The following is a 12,475-nucleotide window of genomic DNA, read 5'->3' as shown; positions in this document are numbered from 1 at the left end:
TGCATATGGACTTTTGATTTGCTATGTATATGTGTTGGATGATCATATCCATATGGTAGGGATATGATTTGGTATGTATATGTGTTGGTATGCTTGTCGAAAGTATTTTCATATGTGTGTGTGTGTCTGTGTGTCTGTGAAATTGAATGAATTTAAGAAAAAACTGAAAAAACAGGGGCTATACAGGCCATCAGACGGCAAAGAGCTTTGCCATTAGCCAGCAAACGGAAAATATGCCACATGTCAGCTACCTGTGCAACCTAAGGCAATAGGCTGGCTATTTGGATGCTTTTCCGTCTGCTGGCAGACGGCAAAGACCATTGCATCTTTGCCGTCAGCCAGCTGACGGCAAAGAAATCAAATAGGCCAGCCCCCCGGGTACTGCCACATGGACCGCTATGCCAGCCCGTAGCTAACACGTCTACCGTCCAGGTCCTGTGCCGTCTGCTGGCGGACGGCAAAGACCATTTCATCTTCGTCTTCCGCCAGCCGACGGGAAAGATGCCTTTGTCGTAGCTCGTTCAGCCGGACTTGTTGTCGTCTGCTGGCGGACGACAAAGGCCTTTGCCGTCCGCCAGTCATGCCTTTGCCGTCCGCCGTGGCTGACGGCAAAGTTCCTGATTCCTGTAGTGATGGCGATGTGAACTATTGGTGTTAAATCACATGGCGATGTGAACTAGATTACCAAGTCTAGTGCAAGTGAGAGACCGAAGGAAATATGCCATAGAGGCAATAATAAAGTTGTTGTTTTATATTTTCTTATTCATGATAAATGTTTATTATCCATGCTATAATTGTATTAACCGGAAACTTGATACATGTGTGGGTACACAGACAAAACACCGTGTCCCTAGTAAGCATCTACTAGACTAGCTCGTTAATCAAAGATGGTTAAGTTTCCTAGCCATACACATGTGTTGTCATTTGATGAACGAGATCACATCATTAGGAAAATGATGTAATGGACATGACCCGTCCGTTAGCTTAGCATATTGATCATTCAGTTTTATTGATATAGCTTTCTTCATATCATATACATATTCCTTTGACTATGAGATTATGCAACTCCCGATACCGGAGGAATACCTTGTGTGCTATAAAACGTCACAATGTAACTGGGTGATTATAAAGATGCTCTATAGGTATCGCCGAAGGTGTTTGTTGGGTTGGCATAGATCGAGATTAGGATCTGTCACTCTGAGTATCGGAGAGGTATCTCTGGGCCCTCTCGGTAATGCACATCATAATAAGCCCCGCAAGCAATGTGACTAATGAGTTAGTTGCGGGATGATGTATTACGGAACGAGTAAAGAGACTTGCCGGTAACGAGATTGAACTAGGTATGAAGATACCGACCGCCGAATCTCGGGCAAGTAACATACCGATGACAAAGGGAATTACGTATGTTGTCATTGCGGACCGATAAAGATCTTCATAGAATATGTAGGAATCAATATGAGCATCCAGGTTCCGATGTTGGTTATTAACCGGAGAGGTGTCTCAGTCATATCTACATAGTTCACAAACCCGTAGGGTCCGCACGCTTAACGTTCGATGACGATTTTGTATTATATGAGTTATGTGATTTGTTGACCGAATGTTGTTCGGAGTCCCGGATGAGATCACGGACATGACGAGGAGTCTCCAAATGGTCGAGAGGTAAAGATTCATATATAGGATGATAGTATTCAGACACCAGATGTGTTCCAGGGGTACCGGGTATGTATCGGGTCACTAGAAGGGGTTCCGGGCATCCCCCTGGCAACTACATGGGCCTAATGGGCCAAGAAGGGGACAGACCAGCCCCTAGGGGGGTGGTGCTCCTCATGTAGGCCGAAATAGGAGGGAAGGAAAGAGGATAAGAGGGAAAGGAAGGGGAGGGATTTGACCTCCCCCTTCCTTCTCTCCTCCCTCCTCCTTCCCCCTCCGGTTGAATATGGAAGGGGGAGGCCGAATGGGGAGGCGCCCAAGTAGGATTCCTCCTACTTGGGGCGCCCCCTTGGCTGGCTCTCCTCCCCTCCAACCTATATATATGAGGGGGGGCACTACTAGAACACACAACATTGATTCCTAGCCGTGTGCGGCGCCTCCCTCCACAGTTTACGCCTCCGGTCATATTCGCGCAATGCTTAGACGAAGCCCTGCGTGGATCACTTCACCATCACCGTCACCACGCCGTCGTGCTGACGGAACTCTCCCTCGGCACTTTGCTGGATCAAGAGTTCGAGGGACGTCATCGAGCTGAACGTGTGGAGAACTCGGAGGTGCCGTACGTTCGGTACTTGATCGGTCGGAATGAGAAGAAGTTCGGCTACACCAACCGCGTTGTCGAACGCATCCACTTTCGGTCTACGAGGGTACGCGAACACACTCCCCCCCCCCTCTCGTTGCTATGCATCTTCTAAATAGATCTTGCGTGAGCGTAGAATTTTTTTTTGAAATTGCATGCTACGTTTCCCAACAAATTTAACATTCAAGGATTTTATCGAGCCATATCCTTTGACACCCTCAAACTTGCAACAGGTGTCGGGGAATTTGCTAAACAGCGCTTCAGGCGCCCGTTAGAACATGTTCTCCAAACAGGCGCACACCTCTCGTCCGCACTAGGACGGCCCAACTTTCATTTTTTTAATGCAAAAAGAACCAAAATCACCGATTGAGCAGTGCTCCTTCCAAAGATCACTTCCACCTTCCTAGGTTGCGACAAGTGGCCCGCTGTATGTGCGCAACCTGGAGTTTTTTTTCATAGATCTGTTTATTCAAACGTTTTATATCTTAAACCGTGCGTCCAAATCTCGAAACGTTTTCATTGTTGGATTCCTCATGTCGAGATGTTCAAAACTATATCCCATGTCGATAGAATTTGATGAATGCTTTTTTTCACGAAAAACCACATTGGGAGCACGTTTCCTTCCCTTTCCAAGAGGCACAGGCGTGCTTCTCGCGGAAGAAAAAAAACCGTGTTCGTTTCCGAGAAATACGGACGTGCCTCTCGCGGAAGCAAAAAATACATATTTTTTCGTTTACGAGAGGCACAGTCATGTCTCTCGCGAAAGCAAAACCAAGCCTCTCGCGGAAGGCAAAAAAAATATTTTTTCCGTTTTCGAGAGACACGGGCATGCCTCTCGCGGAAGCAAAAAAAATGTATTTTTTCGCGTAATTTCTTTTTATTTTGTTATTGAAAAGCTAAGATAAACAGGTGGAAATCCGAAAAGCAAAAAAACTAGAAAAAACCATCTAAAAAGTTGAAAACGCGTGCGGAAAAATAAAATATAAAAACAAAAAATCAAACGAACAACACACGAAGGTGTGACTCGATCTAGGGATCAGTTGCTCATTCATACGTGCTTCAACCACCACGCCACCTACACCTTAAGTGCTCCACTACAACTTCTTCTTTCATTTTTTTCCTTACTGATTTTTCTTTTTTTCCATTTCCTTTTTAATATTTTATTTTCTCTCCTTTTCCCTTTTACATTTTTATTCGGAGCGGTTTTGTTCGTTTTCATTATTTTTAATTTTTAATAATTCAATGAATATTTTTCGAATTTGATGAACTCTTTTGTAAAATTGATGAACTTTTTTCAAATCCGATCAACATTTCCTAAATTGATGACTTTTTCAAAATCAATGAACAGTTTTCAAATTTAAATAACTTTTACCAAAATCAATCAACTATTTTCCAAATTCAATGAACTTTTTTCAAGTTTGACGAAGTTTTTTTTGCAATATTAAGGAATTTTTTTCAAAGATGAAAACTTTTTCCTTAAAATTGATGAACCGTTTTCGAAATCAATGAACTTTTTTCCAAAACCGTTGAACTTTTTCCAAATTTGTGAACTGTTTTTCAAAATCGATGAAATTGTTTTAAAACAATTGGCTTTGTTTTTCCAAATTGTGAACGTTTTTCTTCAAAAATTATGAACTATTTACCATAATCGCAAACTTTTTTTCAACATTGCTGAACTTTTCTTTTGTAATTTGTGAACTGTTTTTCAAAATCGCTGAACTTATTTTGAAATCAATAAACTATAAAAATGGATGAACCTATTTTAAATCAATGAACGTTTTTCTTCCAAAAAATGGTAAAATATTTTTTAAATGGATAAACATTTTAAAAAAATGATGAAGTTTTTCAAATTTGATTAACTTTTTCCAAAATTTAGAAAACTTTTCAAGTTTGTTGTTTTTCTATTTTTGTGATTTTTTTTCAGGTTTTCGTTTTCTTTTTTTACTTAATTTACTATAGGTATATAATAAATATTATACGTAATACTGAAAGGGTCAGATAGTACATATTCCTGATAACAAGCAACAACACCCAGTTAGTCTAGTGGTTAATGCCGCAGGACATCGACATCGTTGTGCTGAGTTCAATTCCCTTTTCTTGCAGCGTTGATGGTAACTTTATTTCTTCATGTTTTATTTTCAGCAAGTTGCTAGACTGGCCCACTAGGCGGTGCTTTGAAAGATCAGTCTCACCTTCCCGGGATGCGATAAGTGGCGCACTGCATGTGCACCGTTTGTCGCGACTTGATATTTTCTTTTTTTCGTAGATTTGTTCATTCAAAACGTTTTATTTCTTAACCGTGCGTCCAAATCTTGAACCGTTTTAACCATTGAATTCCTGGTGTCGAGATCTTCAAAATTAGATCTCATGTTGGTATGATGAACTTCTATTTTAGGAAAAACCGGATGGAAAAACGAAACCGGCAGTATGCTTTTTCCTTTCCGAAAGCCGTTTCCGAGAGGCACGATTGTGCCTCTTGCGGAAGCTAAATCCTTGCCTATTGCGAAGCAAAATTGTGCCTCTCGCAGAAGGAAAAAAACGTGTTTATTCCCATTTCCGAGAGGCACGACCGTACCTATCGCGGAAGGAATTTTTTTTCGTTTCTGATAGGCACGGTCATGCCTCTCGCGGAGGTAAAACCGTGACTCTCACGGAATCAAAATCGTGGTTCTTGCGGAAAAAAAAAGTTGTACCTCTCATGAAAGGAAAACAAAAAAAATGAATTTTTTCGCATATTTTTTTTTTGAATTTTCTGTTGACAAGCTAAGAAAGACCGATGAAAACCAAAAAGCCGAAAAAACTGAAAAAACATCTAAAACTCCCATACCTACTCGGCAGTGGCCCAAGAACTCGCCAGTTTCCTTAAAAACAAGAAAAGGATCGCTCGCTCGCTCACGAGTCACGAGCCTATTTTTCGTACAGGATCGCTCCCTCGCTCAGAACTTCCGACCCTCTTTTTTGTACAGGCTCGCTCGCACGTTCTTGAATTAGAAAAATATTTCACAGGTTAAAAATATATTTTGTGAATTAGAAAAACATTCAAGAATTTTTTAAAAATTCACAAATTTGGAAAAGGAGTTCATAAATTTTAAAGAAAATTTCACAATTATTGAAAAAGGTTCACCTATTTTGATAAGAAATCATCAAATTTCGCAAAAAGTTCACGAACTTAAAAAAAACATCAATTTTCAAAAAAAAAAGATCAAGAATTTGGAAGAGAAGCTCACAACATTTAAAAAAGTTAATTGATGTTAAAAAAATTCAACAAATTTTAAAACAGTTCATAATTTTTTAAAACAAACTTAGCATTTGGAAAAAGTTCATCATTTTTCCAAATAAGTTCAAAAATTTTAAAATTGTTCACTGATTTAGAATAAAAAATCACAAATTAAAAAAAGTTCTTAGATTTTAATAATAAAATCTAATATTTTTTTTAAAAAAAATCACGAACTTGAACCAAGTTCGTGCATTTAAGAAAACAAAAAATAGGAAAAGGAAAAATGAAGAATAACATGAAATAAGAACTGCGACCTGGGGAAAGAATTAAAGACAATGAGAAGAATTTACACACAAATGAGGTTATGTGCACGCATAATGTTTTTTTGCTTTCGTTTTGAATAGAAAAAAAGGGAAAGCGGGCCACCCCAGCGCACGGGGGAGGGGCGGCGCGCCCTTTAGGAAAAAGTGAAGAAACGGGCGCATAAGGCGCAGTTTAGGTTTTGCACATGCGTCTCTCAAAAATAAAATAAAAACTTGCGACAGGTATCCCTAGAAAACGATTTTGGCCCATTTCCCCTCTTTTTTCTGTTTTCACGAAATGAAAAAATTAACGCATGTGGAGAAACGAACGAGCAACCTCATGCATTGAGCTACACGACAGTAACCACCACAACAACATGCCTAGTCTAATAAATAACCTCTATTTCCATCTTTTCTTCTTTCCTTTTTTCTTTCTATTTGGTCTTTTTTTTATTTGTCGTTTGATCATTCTGTTTCTCAAAATTGATGATTTTATAATTGAATTCAATGGACTTATTTTCAAATTTGATGAAATATTTTCCAATTTTTTTAAATCCATGAACATTTTTCAATTTTGATGATTTTTCAAATTCGGTGAACTTTTTTGAAATTCGATGACCTTTTAAAAACTGTATGAGCCTTTTTCAGATTTGATGAACTTTGTTCAAATGGATGAATTTTTTTCAAAATCAATGTACTTCTAAAACAAAATCACGGAACTATTTTTCAAAATTCATGAACTTTTTCCTGAAATTTGATGAACTTTTTTTCATAAAACATCAACTTTTCCATATTGTTTTTAAATAATTTAAAAATCTAATGAATAAGGTGGATACATTGTTTCTTAAATATTTCGCGTTCCTATCATTCACTAGTGCTTAGCAGCTGTCGTAGTTAGCAAAATACTTCGTCCGTTGTAGCGGCACGGCTTGAGTTCAAGTCCACATACACAATTTTACTACTCCGCCTAGGTCCCTTTCATGGTAAATTGTAGTGTGCGTTACTTGAGGCTATTCGAGCTATTTTTTCTGTTTTCTTTTTTATTTAGTTTTTTCTTCATTTTCTCATTCTATCTTGCATTTTGTTTCTTTGTTTTTTGTTTTCTTGCATTTTCTTTCTTCATCTTTTTTTCTTTACTTTGTTTTCTTCTCCATTCTTTTTCTTTCCTTTTTTCTTATGTTTTTTTTGTTTTCATTCTACATTTTCGTATGTGTCAGAAAACATTTTTTAATAACTGATCAAGAATTTTTCTATATATGTTCAACATTATCCAAATGCTTATTCAACATTTTTTTAAATACTTCTTCAACATTTTTGTACTTATTTTATCATTTTTTAGATACTTGTTCAATATTTTTCAAATACTCATTCAACATTTTCTAATGTTTATTAAACATTTTCAAATACTCGTTCAACATTTTTTATACTTATTCAACAATTTTCAAATACTTGTTTTACATTTTTCAAATACTCATTCAATATTTTTAATACTTATTAAACAATTTTCAAAAAAAATTAAAATAGTCATTCAATATCTTTAATATTTGTTCAACATTTTTAAAATTCTTGTTTTTAACCCTAAGAAAAGAAGAACAGAAAACAGAGAAAAAGCGGGAGCAACTAGTTGACGAGCGCTCCATCGGAAGGCTCGCAACGATCACTTGCGGGCGGGCTGAGAGCACGCCGCCATGTGGCACGCTCTAGGCGCTTCCTTCGGATTTTATTTTTGTTATTTTTCCGCACACGTTTTCAGCTTTTTAAACGGGTTTTTTCAACATTTTGGTTTTCCACTCCTTAGCTTTTGGAGTAAAAAAATCAATTTTTTTCACAAAATATATGTTTCTTTTGCTTCCACGAAAGACACGGTTTTGCTTCCAGCGTGTTTTCTGTTTTTTCTTTCTTTCTCGAGAGGCACGATTTTGCTTCCGCGAGAGGCACGATTGTGCTTTCGCAAGAGGCGCGACCATGGCTCTCGTAAACAGGAAAAAATGTGTTTTTTTTTTCTTCCACGAGAGGCACGGTTTTGCCTCTTGAAAAGGAAAAAAATCCATAAGGTGAATCATAAATTAAACACGCCAGACAGATTGGCGTGTTCAGTTTCAAGTATTGAGGCTTAACACCTAGGCGTTTCAGGTGTACTCCCTCCGTAAACTAATATAAGAGCGTTTATAGAATACTAATATGGAGGGAGTACATTAGAACATGCAAGTAGGACAGCAGATGTACTGATGGTCAACATTGAACATGTAAATGCTGAGTTCACATTTCACCAACCTGTTTGACACGATGCCCTTGCCAAGATCCTTTTGTTCACATTAAACATGCAAGTAGAACAGAAACGCGCGATGCGCACGGTGTGGCAGAAAACAAACAACAAAAGATTCAACGTCTGAGAAGTGGAATTCGGGGGAGCTCGGTGTGGCCGAGTTGTCTAGCCACCTTTCATTGTACAAGGCCTAAGGTTAGAATGCCTATAGCTACAAGTTAACTTCACTAGTAGCAACACCTGGTATCATGCCACTTCGTTCAACGATTTGCCTTTTATTAAGCAAATGTCCAATAAGCAGGGTACAAGTAATAACTGATATTTCAATATCATGCAGCAACTGGACACATGTCAGTCAAAATAAATAAAAAACGGAAGCAACAGACAACAAGCAGAGTACCTTTATTTAACACCACTTCCATTGTAGGTAATATTACAGACTAACCACATCAATTTAACAATGAGCAGTTCCGGTAGTTTAAGTAAACAAGATCCAGCTACAAACTTTATAAACAAGATCAATGTTCAACACCATGACCAACCGCACAAAGCTTCAGAAACTCAGGAGGCAGACTTGCACTTAGTTTATTTTTCAGCTGCAGAGTGCTCTATGCATGGCATTTGGCATTACCATGCCCCTGTGACAGTCGTTGCACTCCCAGAACGGGGACATGTTTAAGTCAACCACGCCCTGAGGACATGACATGCTAGCTTAATCAGACTCTTATTCAATGGGGACACGACGCCGCCACTCGTGTCCAACATCCACGATCTTGAGGGATCTCCAAAAACTAAGGCATGCTGCATGAGTTCATCAGATACCTAGAGATGAAAAGACACCATTCAGTTAATAATTCCACCATAACTAACTACGAGTACTCCCTCTGTTCACTTTTATAAGGTGCTGTAGACATTTCAGACAGCACGCAAAATAGCTCAATTTCAGTTGTCTGAAACGACTTTAAAAGTGAACAAAGGGAGTAACATATTTGCAGAACAATAAGCAACTTACATGTGAGATGAAAGTCTCCAATGTAAGAGAAGCACCAAGGATAGAAACGATAGACTGACAATCAAAGCTCAGGCAAAAGGACATTTCTCCAAGACAGATGATCATAGATTTCAGGTCGGTGAGTTTGCTAGACACCATTGGTGAATTGACCATCTGCACAATGATGCCAGATTAATCACATTCCAAGTATTAACTCATGTAATCCCCCATTATGTAAGCACACCACCAGTTTTAGAGCATACCTCCCTGCTTGGAATGCTGGACGCCAGCTCTGCTCGAGTGTTACAACCAAATACGGTGCTGCTCATGTATAAGCTCTTCACTTGCAATGCTTTTCCAAGTTTGACTTGTACCTTGAGGCCACCTTTAAACTGAAAGCTGGAGAGATTTGGAGCTTTGTTCTCTATCACTCGCAGCTTGCTGCAATCTTCCACCTTCACATGCCTTAGACGCTGAAGGTGACATGGTATCTTCAAGCAGTTTACCTTACTGCAATACGTAAGTGAAAGCCACTCTAAAGCTGAAGAACTAGAAAGAAGGCAGCATAACTCATCCCCTGGAATACGCACCATAAACAGCTCTAATTTTGTCAAGCTTCTCAAACAACCAAGCAAAGCCATAGGATGAAAAGAACAATTGGTAAGGTAAAGACACCGAAGCGAGTCTCCCCTCCCATTTGATAAAACCGTGCACAGAAACTCGTATTTGCATTTGTTGTTTATAGGCAGACTAAGGGTGAGTTCTTCAATCCCTGGTGTAACTGCCTTCTCAAGCCATTTGTTGATATAATCACGGTCCTTAGCATTGTAATTTGGAACCAACCGAAGGCTGAGTTTTCTCACGCCAGTTCCTGAGTGGTTTCTCAGAATATGATCAATTTTTCTTCTAAAATCTCTAGCTGTTTCCTTTTCGCCTTCCAAGCCAAATGATTCTCTACTCAGAATGAGGTTGGAATGGCATCTCCAGGAAGACAGGAAGGACTGAGACACACAGGCAGCTCTCGCAGCATCTTTCAGTGGCATTAAGGAATGTATATGATGCCAGATGTCCTGCAAGCACAAGCATTAGAGGAAGTAAAACATCAGCAATGTAAGATACATGCGCATGATTGCACAAAGCGCACCAATGTTGCAGAGATGTACACCATGTGCTGGAACAAAGGTTAGGTATTGAGCATCTTTTCCTAAGTGGCGGCGATGTTTTTTGCTAAGAACGCCACTGTTGCCTGGTATGTTCCTACTTTATTTAGGCATGGAGCAAAGCACGGAGCAAATATGTGTCTGTGCATCTCGCTAACCAAGATGCACAGGCAGTATATAGCATGATACAAATTAAGACAAAGTATCAGAAGTAAATGTGTATGTATGCTGCACAAAGAACACATTTAAATACAACTCAACAGCGTTGGCAGCTAAGTCACAATATACAGTAAACAAATCTGAGTCACTAAGATGAGGAGATGATCCGTTGAAAATGCCAGATAAAGGATGGATATGCACTTTAAATGGTACGCAATGGGGATCTACCAGGGGCGGATCCACTAAGGGGCATGGGTGTACAGATGTACACCCAAATATTTTTCCAACAAAAATCAAATATATGTGTCTAATGCATATGTGACAAAAATACTAGCCTATAGTTCAGGAGCAGGCCACTAGCCCGACAGAAGTTCAGGAGCAGCCCACTTCTGTCCACGCATTTCTTGACGTCAGGGAGGGGAGCGTTCTAGTGTAGCAATTTACAAACTTCTCAATTTGGTTCTAATCCTAACAGTCGTAACAGCCAGGATTGAGAAAATATTCTCTTCAATTACTTTTGTGAAAAACAATCTCGTGGACAATTTTTATATTTTATTTCTATTGCCGTGAACCAATTGGCTTCTCTATTAGGGAGAGGAAAAAAATTGAACACCCAATGTTGATTTCCTGGATCCGCCACTGGGATCTACCTGCCTGCCTAGTTCTATTCATGAGCAAAGAAAGCAGCCTAGTTATTACTATAACTGTAAGTTCTGAGAAGCTAGACTTTGACAGGCTGACAATGGAGCAGTAGTAAGTAATACTGTTTGACAAGACATTCTTTGCAAAAGGAAACTGCATTTATCAACATACATCATACGACATACCTCTGGAAGATTTAGCTCTGAACACTCCTCTGTTTGACTGGCACCACCTTGTTGGCAGGGTGAGGCCTCTGTCTTTGCCTGGCCATTTGCATAAGTTGATCCATCTGGAACACAATCTTGTTGGCAGGGCGAGGCCTTTATTCTTTTACCCCTTGAAGAACCAGCTATCAATCCATCAGTGATACATCAGCGTGATTAATTATAATATGGACAGTATTGATGGAGTAAACTTAAGTCTATAATACCCAATCATAACCATTAGATTCGTCAAGAAATATACTACCTCCGTCCAGAAATAATTGTCGCTCAAACAGATGTATCTAGACATATTTAATGCTAGATACGTCAGTTTGAGTGACAGCTATTTCTGAACGGATGAAGTATTTTATTTATTTAGTATTTAAAATGTTGATATATTTTGCTATAAACTTGGACAAAATAGAATCTTTTGACTTTTCCAAAACCTTACACCTTATATTTTCGAACGAAGGGAGTACACAAATCTAGGAAAAAAGAGTATGCGTCAATGATTTTAATTAGTTGGAAATATAGAGGCCCTGTCTGAGACTCTTAGTTTTGCAGTGACTATTTGTGCAGAGTTAGTGCTGATAGGTGGTGCTTCCCACAATTCTGACCGTTGTAATAAGCTGGGTTTTATGCTACTTGTAGAGCTAGAATTCTGTTGGCTGTAGGATCTGTGTGTGTGTGTGTGTGTGTGTTGGGGCTGTGTTGTGTTGGGTTCGCTCATGGTTGCAGCTGCCTCGGTGCGAGAAGCTTGTTGGCACTTTGTTGTATCGGTTTCATCTGATGAGATCAGGTGCAATGGGATCCTTAATTCAGAAAAAAGAAGAAGGAGCAACAGAATAACCGTATAAGCGCAGAAACATACTCCTGTTTATATGGACAGAGCAGGGTAAAGGTGGCAACTTTATATGTTTTTCCTTATCCAGAAACCCGAGGAAAGGAACAAACATTCATTGGGATATAAAAGATTAAAAAAAAAAAAACTGGCCATCCAGCAAAGATGATTTGGCATTCGATCAAATGAACATTTGCTATGCAGAGATGTAGGTAAATTGATCAATTTGAAACCACAAGGTGGTGTGGGTAATCGAACAGTTCTGGGTGTTATTGTGCTACTAAGTGACAGAAACAGGACCTTGAGACAAAAAAAGATGATTTTTTTCCTCTTTGGCAGGGAAGAGAAAACAGGAGAAAGCAAGGATTTTTATGCTCAGCCAACTAGTATCTTCTAAGGAGATG

At 39.0% G+C, this 12,475-nt stretch overlaps 1 protein-coding gene across 2 annotated transcripts in view; it reads right to left on the bottom strand.

Moving 5' to 3' along the window:
• Positions 1-8,458: 8,458 nt before the first annotated feature.
• Positions 8,459-12,475, bottom strand: part of LOC123040108 (uncharacterized) — a 5,441-nt gene continuing 1,424 nt past the window's right edge. Inside the window, exons 3-6 of one of the 2 annotated variants that reach the window (XM_044463043.1) lie at positions 11,213-11,376; positions 9,330-10,136; positions 9,088-9,240; positions 8,459-8,897 (exon numbers count right to left, since the gene is read on the bottom strand). In XM_044463043.1, coding sequence (XP_044318978.1) covers positions 8,751-8,897; positions 9,088-9,240; positions 9,330-10,136; positions 11,213-11,376 — 1,271 coding nt within the window. In that variant the 3' untranslated portion in view covers positions 8,459-8,750. The remainder of the gene's footprint in view (positions 8,898-9,087; positions 9,241-9,329; positions 10,137-11,212; positions 11,377-12,475) is intronic. The other variant, XM_044463049.1, reaches the window with a different exon arrangement.

Source organism: Triticum aestivum, chromosome 1A, assembly GCF_018294505.1.
Source record: "Triticum aestivum cultivar Chinese Spring chromosome 1A, IWGSC CS RefSeq v2.1, whole genome shotgun sequence".
Taxonomy (NCBI): domain Eukaryota; kingdom Viridiplantae; phylum Streptophyta; class Magnoliopsida; order Poales; family Poaceae; genus Triticum; species Triticum aestivum.
This window is presented reverse-complemented; position numbering and strand designations above follow the sequence as displayed.